At 42.7% G+C, this 22,136-nt stretch overlaps 1 protein-coding gene across 1 annotated transcript in view; it reads left to right on the forward strand.

The window, feature by feature from the left end:
• Positions 1-1,324: 1,324 nt before the first annotated feature.
• The window catches only part of GABBR1 (gamma-aminobutyric acid type B receptor subunit 1), a 193,164-nt gene continuing 172,352 nt past the window's right edge, over positions 1,325-22,136 (forward strand). Inside the window, exon 1 of the mRNA XM_030197552.1 lies at positions 1,325-1,485. Coding sequence (XP_030053412.1) covers positions 1,360-1,485 — 126 coding nt within the window. The 5' untranslated portion in view covers positions 1,325-1,359. The remainder of the gene's footprint in view (positions 1,486-22,136) is intronic.

Raw genomic sequence — 22,136 nt, forward strand, 5'->3', positions numbered from 1 at the left:
TTTCATCTCTCCTCCTCCATCTCTCTTGCTGACATTCCATCTCTCCTTTCTTTTTCGTTTACTGAATTCCCCTTTTCATGCCTTTACCTTATTTCCTGTCTTGTTCTCCTCTCCTTTTCCACTCCTTCTCTTCTTCCCTACATCCTTTTCTCCCTCCCTTCTACTTCAGTCATACTCCTCCTCTCCTTTGTCGCTCTTTGCTTTCTGTCTAGCCTATCTCTTTTCACTTCCCCTTCTTCTCTATCTCTCCCTCCCTGTTCTCTTTCTCTTCTTTTGTCACCCTCTTCTCTTTCCATTTCCCCTTCCCTCTACTCTTATTTCCTCTCCCACTTCTCTAGTTCTTTTCTACTTTGCTCCATTTTCTTTCCCATTTATTGTCATCTTTCCCTCCGGTTCTTTCTTCTATCTTCCCTTCTTCTCCTTTTATTTTCTCTTCCTTCTCTCCTTGTCTTTATGCTAGATTACCCTATTTCCTCTTTTTCCCCATTTATCTCTTCATTTTCTTCTTTTATTTCTCTATTCTGTACCCCTGTTCTTTTTCCATTTTTTCCTCATTGATTTTTCTCTTTCATTCTTGTTTTCTTCATCTGTGTATTTATTTTTGTTTTGCTTCCTCTTTTCATTACCTTGCCTTTATTTCTGCCTATTTTTCCCTTCTGTCCTTTATTTCAGTCTCTTTGCATCATTTGGCATCTCTCTGTCTCTCCAACTCCCTCTTTGCTTTTGCTCTTTCTCTGTCAATGTCTCTCCTCCTCTCTCCCCCTCCCTATGTTATGCCTATCTCTTTCTTTCTATATCTCTTTCCTTTTCTTCCTTTCCTTGATGAGATGATTGTGTTGTGAAATGTCAGCTCTCTGCAGGGTAGCTGATGCTGCCTGTTGTCCCTCCCCCTTTTTCTCCCCCTCCCCTCTATCCATCTCCCCAATTCATTTCTGATTCTCTTTGCAAAGCCTTTATCACAGCAGCTTGCGTGACATCAGCTTCCATCCATCCCTCTCCCCCTCTTCCCCTCCCTCTCTCTCCCCCTGTCTCCCTCTCCCTCCTCCTCTCCGCGTCTCCTCTCCACTGCAGTGAAAAGCCACAAAAGATGGAGCTGGTGCCTGCCTCTTCTCCACAGTGCGCTGCCGGCTGTCTCACTCTTTGCTTCTCTCCCTGTCCTCCGTGGGTCTAGGATGCATTCTTCCCCTGGCCCCATCTCCATCACTACTGCTGCCCCTCAGCCTCAGCAGCATCAGCATCAGCAGCAGTGACAGCATGCCTGCTTCGGCCCGGGCTCTCTCCCTCCTCCTGCTCTTCCTCACTGTCTCCCTTTCTCCTGGCACAGGGAAGAAGGCTCTTCATATTGGGGCACTCTTCCCCATGAGCGGTGGCTGGCCTGGGGGTCAGGCTTGCCACCCTTCTGTGAAGATGGCCCTGGAGGACGTGAATGAACGCAGGGACATCCTTCCAGAGTATGAGCTCAACCTTATCCATCATGACAGCAAGGTAAGGGGCCCTGTGTGTGTTTCTGTAGGTATGTGTTACTTTGTGCATCTGTGTGTGTGTGTGTATATATATATATATATGTGTGTGTGTGTGTGTGTGTGTGTGTGTGTATCTGTCTGTACGGTTTATGCATGCATATCTCTGTGCCTGTTTTCATGTTCACGTCTATATATGCATGTATCTGTGTACAAGTGTGCATGTGTGTTGTCTTTGTTTGTATATCTATGTATGTCTATGGTCCAGATGGACATAAAAAGGTTTTTCCCATTTTCTGTCTATTGGGAAAAATGCTTCATGTATCTGGCCAAATAATTGTACATGTGTGTCACTAACCATCTGTGTATGTGTGTGTGTGAGTGTGTGTGTAGATTGGTGTGTCTGTCCAAATATATGCCTATCGTAATCTATGTGTGTGTGCTACCGTCTTATGTGTCTGCAAGCACTGGATTTTATTTTCTGAGATTCACATGCATCTGAGTTCCATAGCCAGAGCTCACTCAAAGGCAGAGTGGCACATACGCATATAAGCATAGTTTGTTTTATTTATATGTATGCATACACAACTTTGATATAAAAGGGCTTGTGGGTATTTTTTCACAAACATGTGCCCTGGCACAACTGCAGAATACAGGCAGGCACTATGAGAGAGCTACACACATGCAGAAAGAATCTAACACACAATGTGAAAAACAAACACACGGCAACACAGTTGCATGCGTGCAGCGATACAGGCCTATATACCCATGTACACACTTTGAAACAATTATAAAAGTTTATACACACACACATAGACTCACACTGTGTCACATCAACATGTGTACAGAGGAAGCGACACAGACTGTGAAACACTCTTACACAGAGGCAAGAACTAAGTTAATATTCATGCTATGAAGCACACAAAACATGCTTGCACACAATTTGATATATGTGCTTATTGTAAAATGCACATCAAGACACGCATATACTCACAACATGGCACACATAATGAAAGAAATGCACTGATATGTTGATGTCTATGCAGACATAGATACACAATCTGAAATGACACTCATGCTCTGGTTTATGTCCAGACAATGAGCCTGTCATACTAACCTGTGGGACTTCCTGCAAGTTTTTGACTTTTTCCACCTGAAAGTTTGCTCCCCATGCAAATGAGCATTATTGAAAACTGAGGCCTGAAAATGTTCTACTGTCCTGGGAACAAACAGAAAAAAAAAAAAAAGAAGGGAAGAAGATGCTTTATATCTCATGGAGATATAGCTATCTTTTTTGTGAAAGCCAACCGGTGAACATGTTTTCACACATTGGTTTTTCTAAAATTCAGAATTAATGAGCTGTTTTGCAGACTATGTACAAATGTATAGAAAAGCATGTGAAACGTCCAAATTTTGGATTGTTTTTGGACATTTTGCATTTCTAGCTGGACCAAGCCCAGCTTGTGAAAAAAAAATTGCAAGCTAGCCCGTCAATCTGTATGTAACACATATATGCAATATGGGAACATAGTAACATAGCAGATGACAGCAGATAAAGACCTGAACAATGCATCCAGTCTGCCCAACTTCTGAAATATATTGCCTCACACCAGCTAACATTCTGACGTACATAACCCAGTTTTACTCACATAACATGCATACGTGAAAGAAACTTGTGCTCTGGTACACATTACAGTAGATATATACACTGTGAAATTCATATTGTTATATATATACTTACAGAGAAACACATGTACTGCAAGATATGTAGAGAGACTGTGGAACAGAGTATCACATACTGGCATGCACTATGACAGATGTACACAGTGTGAAACGCTGACATTGCTCAGCATCATATTCACCTAGAAAGACATATTGTAACATGTCCATACTTTTAAATAAACTAATTAATGTGCTGTCAAACACTTCAATAGATCTATTCTGTGATACCCATATAATCACTTAGGGTGGGATTAGGACGGGCTTGGGGCTTTCCTAACACTTGGACATTTTACAGAAAAATAATTGAACAAAACCAAAACACCTAGGGCAAAAACTTCATTTTGGTATAGACCTGTTTTTCTAACAAATAAGATACAAAAAGGTGCCCTAAATGACCAGATGACCACTGAGGGAATCAGGGATGACCACTGGAGGGAATCAGGGATGACCCCCCCCCCTTACTCCCCCAGTGGACACTGACTCATTCCCAACCCCTAAAAATGTGAATAAAAACAGTACTCACCAGCTTCTATGACAGCCACAGATGTTATAGCCAGATCCATTAGAGCCACATGCAGGTCCCCAGAGGAATGTAGTGGTGAGTGCAGTGCATTGTAGACAGGTGGACCCAGGCCCCCTACCTGTTACACTTGTTGTGGAAACTGTGAGCCCTCCAAAACTCACCAGAAACCCACTGTACCCACATATAAGTGCCCCCTTCACCCATATGGGCTACTGTAATGGTGTACAGTTGGAGGTAGTAGGTTTGGGGTGGGTTTTTGGAGGGCTCAGCCAACAAGATAAGGGAGCAGTGGTGAAATGTCTACCTGGGAGCATTTATATGAAGTCCACAGCAGTGCCCCCTAGGGTGACTCATTGCTGTCCTGGGATGTCTGGGGGACCAGTCTGCTAAAAAAGCTGGCCCCTCCTACATCCCAATGGCTTGATTTTCTACGTTTTTCACTTGTGCATTTTTTTCCCAAAAATGGCCTGAAAAGATAAATGCACAGAGTACAAAACCTTATTACAAATGGTATTTTCAAAAAACAAGACAGATATTTTGCTTTTTTGAAAATGGTTACATTTGTTGCTATTCAGATTTGAGACATGTGGAGGGGCATAATCGAACGGGGACGACCATCTCTAAAGGCACCCATCTCTGAGGACATCCCCACAAAGGGGCGGGGCATCCCGTATTATCGAAACAAGATGGGCGTCCATCTTTCATTTCGATAATACGGTCGGGGACGCCCAAATCTCAACATTAAGGTCGACCTAAGAGATGGTCGACCTAAATGTTGAGATGGGCGACCTTAGAGATGGGCGACATCGGTTTTCGCCGATAATGGAAACCGAGGACACCCATCTCAAAAACGACCAAATCCAAGGCATTTGGTCATGAGAGGAGCCAGCATTCGTAGTGAACTGGTCTCCCTGACTTGCCAGGACACCAACCGGGCACCCTAGGGGGCACTGCAGTGGACTTCACAAATCCCAAACCCCCCCAAACCCCACTCCCCACAATTGTACACCACTGCCATAGCCCTTAAAGGGTGAAGGGGGGCACCTACATGTGGGTACAGTGGGTTTCGGATGGGTTTTGGAGGGCTCACATTTACCACCACAAGTGTAACAAGTAGGGGGGGATGGGCCTGGGTCCGCCTGTCTGAAGTGCACTGCACCCACTAAAAACTGCTCCAGGGACCTGCATACTGCTGTGATGGAGCTGGGTATGACATTTGAGGCTGGCATAGAGGCTGGAAAAAATGTTTTTAAAATTTTTTTTAGGGGGTGGGAGGGGGTTGGTGACCACTGGTGGAGTAAGGGGAGGTCATCCCCGATTCCCTCCGGTGGTCATCTGGTCAGTTCGGGCACCTTTTCGAGGCTTGGTCATGAAAAAAATTGGACCAAGTAAAGTTGGCCAAATACTCATCAGGGACGCCTTTCTTTTTTCCATTATTGGCCGAGGACGCCCATCTGTTAAGCACCCCCCCCCCCCCCCCGTCCCGCCTTCGGTACACTGCTGACACACCCCCTGGAACTTTGGTCATCCCCGCGACAAAAAGCAGTTGAGGGCGCCCAAAATCGGCATTCGATTATGCCGATTTGGGCGACCTTGTGAGAAGGACGCCCATCTCCCGATTTCTGTCGGAAGATGGGCGCCCTTCTCCTTTGAAAATTCACCTGTTAGTGTCAAATCGAAAATGCCCCTCCACAGGTTCCTTTTACTAAGGTGCACTAATGGATTTAGCACACGCTAAATGCTAAGAAACCCATTTTATTCCTAAGGGGTTCTTAGCATTTAGCGTGCACTAAATCCATTAGTGCACCTTAGTAAAAGGACCCCTATGTAACTTAGGTGCACTGTTACAGATTAACGCTTAGGCACCCTGCTGACACTTTCATGGTTAAGTGTACACTTATGTGTATGAGTGCTAGCACTTTAGACATTTACCATGTGCAAGGAACATGTAAATGTGAGTGCCTAGATTATAGTATAATGTGCATAAGATACAGGATGCTGTGTATATTATATAGAGTATATATGAAGTTATTTATGTATAGCTAGATTAGAGATAGGACATATGGCTGTTTTTGAACGTATGACACAAGGAGTTGTGTATGTATTTTTTACATTTTTTATATTATATATTTTACATGTGTATATATTATATATAGCAGAGTTTGGCAAGTCAGTCCTGGAGTACCCCCTGGCCAGTCAGGCTTTCAGGATATTCACAATAAATATGCATGAGATTGATTTGCATACACTGCCTCCTTTGTATGCAGATCTCTTTCATTATAGACTGGTAAGGGGGTACTCCAGGACTTTACATATGTGCCCAGTGCAATGTACAAACCTAGCACATTAGAAATAGAATGAAAACTCTATATAACACCTGCACAATCCATAGAAATAAATATAATGTTTAGCCTCCCAATTCTCATCCTCTTCTTGCATTTACAAACCAGTACAACCCTAACCAATTTATTGGACAGACTGGATGGTCCATTTTGATCTTTCTCTGCTATCCTCTCTTATGTTACTTTCAGGATACTGCTTGTTTATTATGCACAGTAGGGTGTGAAATTTCTGGTTTGCCAGTTCACTAATGGAGACTGAAAATTTCAAGTTGAGAAATGTCAGGATGGCATGAACATTTCACAACCTACAGGATTCAGGAGAGAAAGGGAGCAGCTAATTTTATTTTATGCATTTGAATCTGGTTTTGAATTGTGCCTACAAATTTATTCAGTTGATAAGCTAGTTTGAATGACTCTTTTAGGCTAAAAAGGAAGGGACATAAATGTAGATACAGTGGAATTCAAGGGAAGAACATCCTGCTTCCCTTTCTCTCAGTCTGCCTTTTAGGAGCACCCACCTAACTGCAAGTTGCAGGGCACAGGAAAGAGACAGACAAGTATGAGGAAGAGAGAGATGGAGAGCAAAGCTGGGGGGAGGGGTCCACCAAGTAACAGAGTGCTATAGATGACAGTAGGTATTAAAGACTTAGAGGTTGTAAGTACCCCTCTGTGCAGGTTACACCATACCTTCTTTTAAGGTCGAGAGAGAGAGAGAGAGAGAAAGAGAGAGAGAGAGCAAAATAAAGGACAAACAAATCTGAAAAAGGATAAACGGAGAACAAAGAGAGGGAAGAAACAGCTGGAGCAATTGAGAAAAAGGCAAAGTACAAAGAGGAGAAACAAAAAAACAAAGGAGAGAGAGAACCAGAGCAAAGAAAAGGAAAAAAAGGACAGAGAACAAAGGAGAATGAAAGCTGAAGGGAGAGATTGGGAGTAAGAAATAAAGATAGAAACAAAATTCTATATATGGCACCTGAAAAATCTGCATGGAAAACAATTACACCTAGATGTATCCTATAAAGTATAAAATAAGCCTAAATTTCTGCACAAATTATAGAATATGCCGAGCGCCCATTTAGTTGCGGGTAGTTATTCCAAGTAAAATTTGGTGTGGACCCAATGTATTCTATAACAAAGCACATAGATTTGTGAAACGCCCACAACCCACTCATTAAGTACATAAGTATTGCCACACTGGGATGGACCAAAGGTTCATCAAGCCCAGCATTCTGTTTCCAACAGTGGCCAATCCAGGTCACAAATGCCTGTCAAGATCCCGAAAAAGTTCAATATATTTTGTGCTGCTTATCCTAGAAATAAGCAGTGGATTTTCCCCAAGTCAATTTAATAATGATCTATGTACTTTTCCTTTAGGAAGCTGGCCAGATCTTTTTTAAAACCCCGCTAAGCTAACTGCCTTTACCACATTCTCTGGCAATGAATTCCAGAGTTTCATTACAAATTGAGTGAAGAAAAATTTTCTCTAATTTGTATTAAATTTACTACTTTGTAGCTTCATCGATGCCCAGCACCCTTTTCACCTATACTACTTAGAATTTACAAGCATCAAGTTATAGAATACACTTAGACAGTTGTGTGCATAAATTCTAATTAATAGCAATTACTGCCAATAATTTATGCTTGTGGCGAGTCAAGACTGTACATCTATTTGATCAATTACTGAAGAATAAAGAGTTTTTAGAAGCTTGGACTTCACTATATGTCTGATTCTTCTTAGAACATTTTACTTCCACTTCTTTTGGCTTTCCTTTGTGGAAGCTTTCTTCTCCCCTTGTTTTGTTATAGAGACAATATTCAACATCTCCAGAATCCTGGCATTATCTTTGTTACTATCCTTTCTGTAATTTGTAATTGCATTATTAATCTATGGAGCTGATATTCTTCAGGATTTACCCAGTTTGCATGACCTGCTTCCAGATAAGTCCCACTAAGCCCAATATTCAGCAGCAGTATTTGGATACTGCCACTGAATATTTCCTCTGAAAATATCCAGATAATGCCGGGGTAATCTATAGGTGGACTGGGGAACAGCCAGCACTTATTTAGATAGCAGCAATTTTAGTAAAAGGGCAGCTAAGTGTAAGTGGGTTTTAGCCACCTGAAAATACATGTGTACTTTTTATAATGCACTTATTTTAAGAAATTCCAAAGGTGGTGGGGGAGGGGGTGTTTTAGAGGCATGCGTAGAAACGTACATATGCAGCAAACAAGAGTGGGAAGTGGACCAATGACTCCAGAGACTTGGGACAGTTGGATTATCTGTCCCTGAAACGTACATATGTACATTTTACCCCCTAATTCTGTACGTCACCAAAAATTGCGCTCCTAAATTTACGTGCATAAAGTTGAATGAAATTTAATTAGTGCCAATAAAAAGCCAATTATTTTTTGCTAATTAGCTTGGGATGCATGCAAATTGGGCACGCATCCAAATTTGTACACCCAATTTTTGGCAGCTTGTACAGAATTGGGGGGGTTAGCGATGATATTCAGTGGCATTACCCGATTAAGGGCCCTGTTTAATAAGGTGCGCTAGCATTTTTAACGTGCTAAAAATTAGCACGCACTGTGTAGACGCCCATAGGAATATTATGGGCATCTACACAGTTAGCGTGAGCTAAAAATGCTAATGCGCCTCTAGCGTGGCTTTGTAAACAGGGCCCTATGTGCTACTGAATATTGGTGGCTGGCTTGCTCAGCGGGATTTAACGGAACAGGTGCCTCTCCTGCCAGGTTAAACCCTTTTGAATATCAACTCCCATGTTGTTAAGGTTCAATGATATGAACCATATAGAGACGGTTTGTTTGCTCAGCTGCAAAAGCAACAAGTTCCATAACTCTGGTTCTATCCCTACTACAGACCTTCGTGTTTCAAAATTGGCTTCTTTATATGGGCTTAAATTTATGCATGAAAAGTTACCCTTGTTGTGCATGTGTGAAAATGTTCCCCTGTATGAATTTGAATCTGAAAGAGTCAGAGAGAGCTAAGGGAGAACAGAAAAAATGTGAGAGCAAGAGAAAGAACACAAATTGCCAAGACTCAATCAACAAGAACTCTACCTATGAAAATATTACAATGGTCTCTGGAATATCAATACACTTCCTACTGGGAGGTGAACATTGAAAACCATAACAAGCTGCACTATTACTGATCCCAACAAAGAAACTGCATACCTTCACCAAATACAAAACAAACACCTTCACCAAATACAAAATGAGTGACCACAAAATTATAAGTAGAATTATGTACACAAAATGGAAAAACAACAAGTTAGACCCTGCATGAAGCAGAACACTGGAAAAATACAAACAATAATGTGTTTCCTCCTACACACGCACAAAATACAATATAAAATATGCATATTTTCCAAAGCCAAGAGAGAAATAAAAGACTTCCAACAAAAGAATGAACAGGAACGACTCTATAGAATCATGGATGAAACACGAGAAATGACAGATATTGCAGCAAATTATTTGGCATCTACTGTATATGGTGGTAGCATAGCCAGAAATGAATTTTTTTTTTTTTTTTTTTTGGGGGGGGGGGATTACATTGGTTAATATAGGGGGACACTAGCACCTCATTTTCACTGCCTCCCCTTGCTTTCCCTTTCCTCTTCCCTCTCTCCACCTGTCCCCCACCAAATTATAATTACAAAATACCTTAACTGGTAGAGATTCCCAAGTCTTGCAATCAACAGAGCAGACCAATGATAAAAGAGCAAACACAGCTTTATTAAAATCTGTTGGTTGGAGGACTGTTTGCATGTGGATCTAAGCCTCTGTTGTCCGTTCTGAAAAACTCTGGGTCTCGCCTTGCGTCAGCTGTCCAGTGCAGTGAAAAAGTGCAGCAGTCAGTGGCAGCATTTGGAGCCACTGACATCAGCACTGTGAGTATACTCAGGTCTTATGGGAAATGTTGCACTAGAACTGAGCATGCTTGCAGTGCTGGCAAAAGCTTGTCAACGTTATATCGCTGACTGCAGTGCTATTTCAACATGCTGGACAGGCTGACATGGTGTGGGCTCCAGATTTCTTCAGCTGGTGGGACTTGGAGACAGGGGCGTAGCCAGACAGCAAATTTTGGGTGGGCCTAGTCAAGAAGTGGGTGGGCACCAAGTGTTCTCCACCCCACCCAAAAAATGCTTCTCTCCACCATGGCAGTCTGCAGCAGGCAGGCACTGAAAACTGAGAATGTGCAGGTGTCGGTATAATGGAGAGTAGCATTTTCATTATTATCAGGGGGAAGTCTTCAGCTAGCAGAGACTGGGATCCCCACCAGCTACTGCTAAATGTGTATTACTGTTGGGTGGGCCTGAGCCCTATGTGGGTGGGCCCTGGCCCACCCCACCCCACCTGTGGCTACGCCACTGCTTGGAGATACCCACCAGTTACACAAAAAATGTGATGGCTGCTGGGTGGGCCTGAGGTAGAAATGGAGAGGTCAAGGGCCCTGCTGTATGGATGGAGATAGTGAAAGGATAGGGTGCTTCCCCAAATGTAAGGAGGATGCTGTCAGTGTTGGTAGGTCCAAATTAGTGCCTGGAAGGTGGGAAGAAAAAGTAAAGGAAAAAAAACATAAAGCAATAATACAGACAAAAAATAAAGGGAGAACTAAGAAACTACACCCAAAATGAATCAAATGAAAAGAAAAGTCAAAGAAAGGGGGGAAAAAAAGTCCCCAGATGCTAAAAATTGTTGGCTGATGCCAATTTTTTCATCTTTGCTTTATGGTCACTGGGAACCACTGCAGCCAAGTGGAGGCCTTTGACAATATGTTGTGAGTAGTTTGGGGACTTGGGGGCAGAAGAAAAAGGAGAACATATTACTACTCATCATTTCTATAGCGCTACTAGACGTATGCAGCGCTGTACACCTGAACATGAAGAGACAGTCCCTGCTCCACAGAGCTTACAATCTAATTAGGACAGACAAACAGGAGATAAGGGAAATGGGACTTGATATACCACCTTTCTGTGGTTTTTGCAACTACATTCAAAGCAGTTTACATATATTCAGGTACTTATTTTGTACCAGGGGCAATGGAGGGTTAAGTGACTTGCCCAGAGTCACAAGGAACTACAGTGGGAATCAAACTCAGTTCCCCTGGATCAAAGTCCACTGCATTAACCACTAAGCTACTCCACTCTAAGGGAATATTAAAGTGAGGATGATAAAATAAGGGTTCTGAACAAGTGAATAAGGGTTAGGAGTTAAAAGCAGCATCAAAAAGGTGGGCTTTTAGCTTAGATTTCAAGACAGCCAGAGATGGAGCTTGACGTACCGGCTCAGGAAGTCTATTCCAGGCATATGGTGCAGCGAGATAAAAGGAACGGAGTCTGGAGTTAGCGGTGGAGGAGAAGGGTGCAGATAAGAGAGATTTACCCAGTGAACGGAGTTCCCGGGGAGGAATGTAGGGAGAGATGAGAGTGGAGAGGTACTGAGGAGCTGCAGAGTGAATGCACTTATAAGTCAATAAGAGGAGTCTGAACTGTATGCGGAAACGGATAGGAAGCCAGTGAAGTGACTTGAGGAGAGGGCTAATATGAGCATAACGACACTGGCGGAATATTAGTTGTGCAGCAGAATTTTCAACAGATTGAAGAGGAGAGAGATGGCTAAGTGGGAGACCTGTGAGAAGCAAGTTGCAATAGTCTAAGCGAGAGGCGATAAGAGCGTGGATGAGGGTTCTGGTAGTGTGCTCAGAAAGGAAAGGGTGAATTTTGCTGATATTATAGAGAAAGAAACGACAGGTTTTAGCAGTCTGCTGAATATGTGCAGAGAAGGAGAGGGAGGAATCAAAGATTACCCCAAGGTTAGGAGCTGATGAGACAGGAAGGATGAGAGTGTTATCCGCAGATATAGAGAATGGGGGAGGAGGAGAGGTTGGTTTAGGGGGAAAGACAAGAAGCTCAGTCTTGGTCATGTTTAGTTTCAGATGGCGCTGAGACATCCAGGCAACAACGTCAGACAGGCAGGCTGATACTTTGGCCTGGATTTTGGCTGATATTATATTTTATTTATTTATTTATTTATTTATTTTATTTTATTTATTTGTTACATTTGTACCCCCAATTTTCCCACCTTTTTGCAGGCTCAATGTGGCTTACATAGTACCGTGAGGCGTTAGCCACCTCCGATAATGAAACAAATGCAAAGTGATGTTATGGTCGAATGAAATTCATGTGTTACAGACACATTATGGAATCGTAGATAAGAAGAGTTATATAGTGTTCATTACGAGCTTTGGTTTCGTTGTGTTGCAGGGTTCACGTACTTAAGTTGGGTCAGTAGGGTATGCCTTTTTCGAACAGGAGAGGTAGATCTGGGAGTCATCAGCGTAAAGATGATACTGAAAACCATGGGATGAGATCAGAGTACCAAGAACATATAGTTGAAAAGAGAAGAAAGGGAGTTAGGGGTGGAAGGAGAACATGTTGGGCCTTGGGGTGGGAGGCAACATAAGAGCAGTGGCATAGCCAGACCTCAACATGGAGAAGGTCCAAAGCCAATGGGAGGGCTGGGGTGAAGAAAAGAGATGGAAATATGTAGGTAGATGCAGAAAAAGAGGGAAATTGAAGCCTGGATAATAAGAATGAATTAAATCGGAGAGGCAGAAAAATAAATGTAAGGAAGCTGAAAGGAAAGATCATTTCTGGTGGTGGATGTAGTGAAGGACGTAAAGAAGACAGGAGAAGAAGGAAAAATGACAAATGGGCAGGAAACCCTGGCAAGAGAGTCAAGAGAAAGCAAAGTTAAAACCAGATTGTGGGACCAACAGAAAAATTAAATGAGCAGACAACAAAGGTACAAAAAAATTATTTTTAATTAAGGATAAAGTAGTGTGATAACAAACAGATCAGATCAGTAGCTGATACAATCAAATATTTATTGTAGAGTTTCAACCTAATGCAATGCCCTACACAGGCCATGACGTAGCCATGTTAGTCCACTCTAAAGATTAATAAATAAAACAAAAACCATATAATAAGTTGATACCTTCATATACATTTTTTATCAACTTTCAGGGGCCAAATACTTCTTCCTCAGGTCAGGACAGTATACCATAAAAGCAGTACTTTCCTGACCTAAGAAAGGAGATTTCAGCCTCCAGAAGCCAATCAAAAATGTATTAAGTTAGTTCAACAAAAAGATATCAAATTCTTTTCTTTATTTTTTGTTTTATTCTTATTTGTTAATATTTAACATAGTGATTGGAAAATGTCAGATTTTGAATTTACAGCTGCTATCTTTGTTTTTTGCAGTAAGGAGGTACGTGCAATCACTATTTCCATTTCTCTGGTGTTGCACTGTATGCAGAGTCTGGCTTCTTGGAGTTCAATGTAACTTTTGTCAATATATTTCTGTTTTTAGTTTATGGTTACTTGTGCTATATTCGGTGAGGTCTGTCTGTGTTATGTGTGTTTGAAAGAGGCCAATTATTCTGTTAGCACTGACTGTATAGCATAGATCAGCACTAATTCAGTTTATTTAGTTTTCCCAATAGGTGTATTGATATTCTAGTGCCCACTGCATTGTTTATGCTGCTGCCTTTTCCTAGGTAGGTCCTTGTTGTACAACTCCTGGAAGTTAATGTTAATATGATATGGTAGGTTGCTCTATGGATCCTGAGTGACTTTTGTAGGGATTTATATTACTTCTCTGTATGCCTGGTACTGGATTTTGGATTTGGATTTAGCTCATGCTTTTCTCAGTAATAGCTCAAGGCAAGTTACATTCAGGTACAGTAGATATTTTCCTGTCGCTGGAGCCCTCAGTCTAAACCCCTTGTTTATAAAGCTGCACGGCGATGCCGACACAGTCCATTCAAAGTGAATGAGCTGTGTCAGCATTAACGCACCAGTAGTCGCTAGCACAGATTTGTAAACAGGGGGGTAAGTTTGTACCTCAGATAATGGAGAGTTGTGACTTTCCCAAGATATCAACATAGTAACATAGTAGATGACGGCAGAAAAAGACCTGCATGGTCCATCCAGTCTGCCCAACAAGATAAACTCATAAGTGTATACCTTACCTTGATTTGTACCTGCCTTTTTCAGGGCACAGACCGTACAAGTCTGCCCAGCAGTATTTCCCGCCTCCCATCACTGGCTCTGGCACAGACCGTATAAGTCTGCCCTCCACTTATACGGTCTGGAGCAGCAGGTGGGATTTGAACCCTAGCTTCCCTGCTTCTCTGCTAGGTAATAGCTAATACAGATAAACATCTATTCTAAACATGTTTCATAAATCAATAGAAATCCAAAGATAACCACCCAAAGGTGGAGGTGCACTAGTTTCCTATGTCAAAGGATGCAGAAGCAAAAAGTAGGAAGAGTTGGCTCTTCTCAAACACCGGAGGAGACATAATGATGAAAATAAGTCTTTATTGCAAAAGAAACAGAAACAACTCAACACAGCAGTCGTGTTTCAGCGCCCAAGCATCTTCCTGAGAAGCAGTGGCGTAGTTACGTGGATCCTGAGGGGGCCTGGGCTCCTGTAGATTTGGCCCTGCCCCCCCTGCTGACAATCCCTTGAACTCCCCCTCCCGCCACCAACTCTCCCCCCACCGTCGCCGCCCACCCCACCACCGCATCAGATACCATTTTTTGCTGGCGGGGGTCCCCGAACCCCGCCAGCCGAAGAGAGTCTTCTTCAGCGCCCGAGTAGCGCCTTCATTCAACGAAGTTCCTGCGATCAGCTGTTTCAACACCTTACGTCCTGCACCGTGCATGTAGCCCCATGCAGGACTTAAGGCGTCGAAACAGCTGATCGCACCAGGAACTTCGTTGAACGAAGGCTCTACTCCGGCACTGAAGAAGACTCTCTTCGGCTGGCGGGGTTCGGGGACCCCCACCAGCAAAAAAGGTATCTGATACGGTGGCGGGGGAGAGTTGGTGGCGGGAGGGGGGTTCAAGGGGATCGTCGGCAGGCCGGCAGGGGGGTCCAATGTGGCGGCGGTGGCGGCTCGGGGGCGGCGGCAGGGGGCAGCTAAACAGTGCCCCCCCCACCTCGGGCTCTTGCCCCCTCCTCCCAGCGAGGTCTGACTACGTCCCTGCTCAGAAGTCTTATGATGTATAGCTGATTATGAAAAAAGATGTCTTTATTAAATCAATACAAACGATATAAATATAATCCGAAGTTAACAGGAAATAACACCGGACTGTCAAAATAGCTATTTTGACAGTCCAGTGTTATTTCCTGTTTAACCGGATTATATTTATATCGTTTGTGTGTATTGATTTAATAAAGACATCTTTTTTTCATAATCAGCTATACATCATAAGACTTCTGAGCAGGGACGTAGTCAGACCTCGCTGGGAGGAGGGGGCAAGAGCCCGAGGTGGGGGGGGCACTGTTTAGCTGCCCCCTGCCGCCGCCCCCCCCGAGCCGCCACCGCCGCCACATTGGACCCCCCTGCCGGCCTGCCGACAATCCCCTTGAACCCCCCTCCCACCACCAACTCTCCCCCGCCGCCGTATCAGATACCTTTTTTGCTGGTTGGGGTCCCCGAACCCCGCCAGCCGAAGAGAGTCTTCTTCAGCGCCGGAGTAGAGCCTTCATTCAACGAAGTTCCTGGTGCGATCAGCTGTTTCGACGCCTTAAGTCCTGCATGGGGCTACATGCACGGTGCAGGACGTAAGGTGTTGAAACAGCTGATCGCAGGAACTTCATTGAATGAAGGCGCTACTCGGGCGCTGAAGAAGACTCTCTTCGGCTGGCGGGGTTCGGGGACCCCCGCCAGCAAAAAAGGTATCTGATGCGATGGTGGGGTGGGCGGTGACGGTGGGGAAGAGTTGGTGGCGGGAGGGGGGGTTCAAGGGGATCGTCAGCAGGGGGGGCAGGGCCAAATCTACAGGAGCCCAGGCCCCCTCAGGACCCACGTAGCTACGCCACTGCTTCTCAGGAAGATGCTTGGGCGCTGAAACACGACTGCTGTGTTGAGTTGTTTCTGTTTCTTTTGCAATAAAGACTTTATTTTCATCATTATGTCTCCTCCGGTGTTTGAGAAGAGCCAACTCTTCCTACTTTTTGCTTCGTAAATCAATAGTACACTAAAGGCCAGCAGATCTGAATCCTTGTGGCCATTTGGCAATATACTACAAAATTGATAGGCAACTCATTTTATGGTTCCCAGCGAGCATAGGATTTCTTCGCTGTTCACATGGCCAACTGGGAGATGCAGGACTGGGAGTCTAGGGCTAACTGGAAACCAAATATTAAACCACTTCCATATATTTTCATATGTATTGCAAATATTATTCTGTTTAATATGATTTTGTGCATTATTTTGATTATTTTAGGACACAATTTTCTGGAGTATATTCAGTGTGACATAATAGTGGAGGAGTAGCCTAGTGGTTAGAGCACTAGTCTTGATATCCAAAGGTGTCTGGTTCAAATCCCACTGCTGCTGCTAGTGATCTTTGGGTAAGTCACTTAACCCTCCAGTACCTCAGGTACAATATTTGATTGTGAGCTCTCCAGGGACAGAGAAATACCCAGTGGACCTGAATGGAACTCAGCTTAAACTACTACTGAAAAAGGTATGATCAAAATCTAAATAAATAATAATAATTGTCATAGCAGAGGTACTTGGGCGAGGCATCTGGTTGGTACATTGACACCAGAAACACAGTGGAGTCCTTCCCTACTGTGTTCAAAAGTGCCCCTGCTGTCCCGTTATTGATGACATAGGTGTTGCCCCCTACCCTAAGGATTTTAATTAGCCATGCCCCATCTTTGCCTTGCCCTAGCCCCACCTCCCCAAACAGCTGTCACCAACCACCTATGGGTCAGAAGAGAATAAGTGCTTAGAATCTGAGAAATGAAGAGCTCCACTTTTCTTTTCATTGCATTTAATGGATTTTTAGACCATCCATTATATACACTGGTTGGTGAGCTCCAACAAACACATATATAACCTGGTAGGATCAGCATTAAAGGGTCAGAGTAACTGGGATAAGGCAGAGTCTTCTAGTGGTAAGGCTTGCCTGATTGATTGAGCTTGAGAAGCTGGGAGATACCCTTTGAAGCAGTAATCCTGTTGCCCCTGGAGGCTTGGGGAGCCACAACCAAGAAAGAAGAGGTGTTGGGAGAGAGCATATTCAGAGATCCCTCTTTGGTTCAACAAACTGTAGAACAGAATTGGAATAATGAGATGCTTTCATGTCTGTAATGCTAGTTCCTTAATGTAAGTCTAGAGTGAGGAAGAAGATGGACTGGGGACTGGACAGAGAGATTTCCATACATGGAGAGAACAGAAAAAGAAGTTCCAAGCTTTTCTAAATAATTTTATCTTTTCATTTTGCCTGTGAAGATAACAGCCTTTATTCTGCTATTAATTATCCAGCAAAGGCTCTATTTTTGTATATATCTCCAAAAACTAGATTTTTGTATTAAGCTGTGGATATTTTGTTTGTTTTTATTTTTTCACTGAACATCCAATAAATGTTTCAAAATCCTTGTTCTGTGGAGAAGTCTTTTTGCTTTCCCTTGAGGAATCTCTGTCAAAATAGGTTTCCTTTCCCAGGGTTTTTGTTGTTGTTGGGTGTTCCTTACTTTTTTCCTGTTGGTTTTTCGCATAGGGAAATTGTTCTCTTTTTTTGGGGGGGGGGGGGGGGGTTGCCCAGATTTTCAGCAGCAGCTATCCATTTACATGCTGCTAAAAATGCAGGTATGACCCAGTTAGCACTGCTCAAGCAGGTAGGAAATTAAGTAATGCTGAATATGAAGGCCCTGAGTTGATATGTGGACTAATATATTTATGACAAAGGAAAATGGAAGTGTTAAGTTAGGTGCAGTAATTTATGTGTACTGTTTGAAAATGTAAGATACGTATGTGTTCTGCTCTTGTACAGTTAGGCAGATAGCTAAATAAATCCAAATATTTATGACAGAGCAAATGAACAAACAAGAACTTCCTGTATGATGAAGTGGATTTAAGGGCAACTATAGAGAGCTTGAATGCATGCAAAGTGTTGAGACTTCAGCTGGAAGCTTGACTGATTGAAATTCACTGTGAAAAGGAAATGCGCTCCTGGGATCCCAGCAACATGCCTGCTGCAAAGACAGCTCAAGCTCTTGTCTACAATGGTGTATAGAAATGGGAACAAACAGCTTCCCCAGCAGCATGTCCCGCTTCTAAGTTGACCAGCTGGGAAAGAGGTTACAGACTGATTCATGAAGTGGATGGAAGGCACCCAAAAAGGATAAAGGGAGTTTAACTAAAAGTATATCCATGACTTGCTGAATAAAAACTTGCAGACCTCAAGGTTATCTGTGGGGCTCATTTTCGAAAAAAAAAAGAAATGTCTAAAAAGTGGCATAAAGCAGCATTTGGATGTTTTTCTCACCAAAACGTCCAACTCAGTATTTTCAAAACCTATTTTCCAGATGTTTTTGTATGCAGTTTGTCTGCAGTGTGTCCAAATCTCAAGGGGGCATGTCAGGGGCATGTTGGTGGGATTTGGATATTCCTAACCTGAACGTTTTTCAGCCATAATGGAACAAAATGAAAACTAATTGAACTAGACCTGTTTGAACAACGACTAACCCACAAAAAAGTGCTCTGAATGACCACTGTAGGAATAAAGGAATGCCCCCCCCCCTACTCTCCTAGTAGCCACGACCCCCTCCCACCCCCAAAGATGTAAAAGAAACAGTACATACCAGCCTCTATGGCAGCCTGATGCCTCTGATGTTATAGCCAGTCCTATTAGAGCAGCAAGTAAATCTCCAGAGTAGCCTAGTGGTCAGTGCAGTGCACTATGAAGAAGTGGGCCCAGGTCCATAATCCACTCTAACTGTTCCACTTGTGGTGGAAAGTGTGAGCCCTCTAAAACCCACCAAAAACCTGCTGTTTTGAAAATGGTTATATTTTCTATTTGGATTCTGGATGTTCTGAGCAAAACATCCAGAGTTGGACTTAGACGGCATATCGAAAATGCCCCTCCACGTCAACTAGCTTAGATTAGATTTATGATTTTTTTTTAGTCTGCCCTTCTCCAGGGCAGATTACAATAAAAAAAACATTCATAAAATATACAATAAACAAAAATACAAAAAGAGTAAAGATCAAGACGCAGCACTGAACACAATCAGACGCAACACTGAATACAATCAGGTGCTAGAAGCTCACAGCAATGTAGCATTTGGGAGCTGTGTGGACAGAATAATATATATGCCCCCTTCCTCTTCTTTTGTGTAATAAATTGGGGCCTCATTAATTCTCACATTTGTCCTCCTCACCACTACAAATCTTGTGAGGATCCTCAGGTAGGGGAAGGCATTAACCACTTCAAGAGCCAACGTGTAACACAACTCTTCTGTTAGCAAGTTCTCTAGGACATGAGTGATTTTCCAAAACAACTTTACTAAAGGTAATTCTGGTACATTTACATTCCATCTAGTCCATCAAAACACAACGTAGCAGCAAGCCGAACTTCGTATCAAGTCTAAAGTTTGCATCCCTCCTCTTCTTTACTTTTATCGTTGTCTTCGTGCTGGACAGAATTCCTCTTCTTGAGCTTCTAGATGCCTTTTAGGTACCCCGTGTGGTAACATTTTGCTGTCAAAGGTCTTGGGAATTTTCAGGGCCACTGTTCCTTGATTACTCCTTCAGAAAACCATTAGCCTTTGGTTCTTAGATAGGCAGTCCTCTTTATTACTACAGCTCTGGCTATGAGAAGGGCAATTTGATAACTTGGCACTAGTATTTACGAAGAAAAGTCCATAAGCCATTATTAAAATGGACTTGGGGAAAATCCACTGCTTATTTCTAGGAAACATACACAACAATAGCTGGACAAAACTATAATATTGCAATTTGTATCAAATATGGCTATAAAGGCTGTAGAGGTAATCTCATATCATTGAAGATCATTGCATGCCAACCTATAAAATGGCTCCTAGGTCAATGCACATGTGTAATCATCGAACACCTCCAGCCAACCGGTAGTGTCTTGTATTGTTAATATATCTCTATTTCTCAGCTACGTATAGCTTTAAGCATCCTACCGTTCAAAAAATCAACATTATTGCAAAGTGTAAGCAAATAATGCACAAAAAATATAACTTAGCTTAAAAGCTCCAGAATTGATGTATTATCTTCCATAGCTGGAGCTCATCTGGTTTCATCAAAACTATAGTGAAACCTCATTGGCAACTCCGGTACTGTGATTAGCCCGACAGGACCCTGTTTCGCGGTCTCATGCTTTGTCAAGGGCATCAGTCTAGCAACAGTACTTCATCTGTATGAATCGCCTTTATAGCCTTTATAGCCATATTTGATACAAATTGCAATATTATAGTTTTGTCCAGCTATTGTTGTGTATGTTTACAAAGTGATAGGACAAAACCGAGCCATTAATTTAATATTTGTATATATTTCTAGGAAAAGCAGCATAAAATGTATTGTACTATTTTGGGATCTTGCTAGGTACTTGTGACCTGGATTGGCCATTGTTGGAAACAGGATGCTGAGCTTGATAGACCTTCAGTCTGTACCAGCATGGCACTATTTACGTACTTATATTCTTATGTACAGAATATTAGCATTTTTGTGAGTACGTGCACACTTATGCATGAGTGGTAGAAGGGCTGCTAAGTGCTATTCTGTAAGGGTGCATTAAGTGGCATACCCCCTCCCCCCCACCCCCCCGATATTCAGCAGTATTTAACTCCTGGCCAATTAAATAATACTTAACCAGCTATCTGCGAATATTCAGTGGGAGATAAATGATTATCTCCCACTGAAATTCCCGGTCAGCACTTACCCCCGGATTCTACATAGCGTGCCTAGAGATCAGCGCCAAAATCCAGACGTATTCTATAGCAACATGCGTAACTTAATTGGCTTAACAAGCCAATCAGCATTTTTAACAGCTCTTAACAAGCACTAATTAGCAATAATTAGAATTTATGTGCATAACTCACTAAGCATATTCTGTAATGAACTGCACTTAAATTCTAATGTGTGCAGTTCGAAAGGGGCATGGCTATGGGTGGGGAAATGGGCGATCCCAAATTTACACATGTTGTTATAGAATATGCGTGTAATCTACGTATAGGGATTTATGCCATGTTTTTCATTAGATGTGCGTAGTTTTAGATGCTGGGATATCAACTAAGCATATTAATTTATTTATTTATTTTGTAGCATTTGCATCCCCACATGTTCCCACCTATTTGCAGGCTCAATGTGGCTTACATTTTTTCCGTAATGGCGATCGCCAATTACGGAATGAGAAATACATAGTTATAAAGCAGGTGGCAGAGTGAATTAGGCAATCAGGTAAAGAGAAGTCATTTTCGTAATGAGAAATAAAGATATTGGGTTAAAGTTCAGTCGTGGATAAATTAGCTTAACCAGTCAGGGATAGAGAGTTCCATTTTGTGTAGTTCTGGTATGAATTTTGTTCTCTGGTATTTAGGATGGATCATTGTGGTATGCCTTATTAAATAGGTTGGTTTTACTGGGCGCCGCTTATAGAATACAATTAGATGGAAATGTTTACCGTGCAGATTTTTAAAGCACCTAATATAGAATCTGGCCCTCAGCGGCTAACCGGTTAAATCATGCGATATAACCAGCTATCCGCTAGTATTCAGCGCATCACTGGCTAAATTAGCGGTCAAAATCGGACCACTAAATAGCAGACCATTCGTTGGCCAGTTTAAAGTTAACCGGCCAGGGCTGAATATGGCTTGGCTGGATATGTTTAAACTGGCAAAATTTTAACTGATATTCAATGCCTGTCATCAGAAATGGCCCGGTATTGAATATCTGGTTTCACCACCGGCCGCAGGAGTTAGCCGGGCTGCTTCCCATGGTCTAAATATCATCCCCATAGTGCGTAAATGCAAGGAGTCATTCACATGGATGGAGCATGGAAGGGGCATGGGCAGGTTGTCATTTATGTATATAACTAGTAAAAAAAAGATATAGCTAGTAAAAAAAGGCCCGTTTCGAACAGAAAGGAAATGGCACTAGCAAGGTTCCAGGGACCCCTCCCCCCTCCTGTTCCTCCCCTCACCCCCTTCTCTTCTCCCCCCTAACCCCCCCTC

Source organism: Microcaecilia unicolor, chromosome 3, assembly GCF_901765095.1.
Source record: "Microcaecilia unicolor chromosome 3, aMicUni1.1, whole genome shotgun sequence".
Classification (NCBI taxonomy): domain Eukaryota; kingdom Metazoa; phylum Chordata; class Amphibia; order Gymnophiona; family Siphonopidae; genus Microcaecilia; species Microcaecilia unicolor.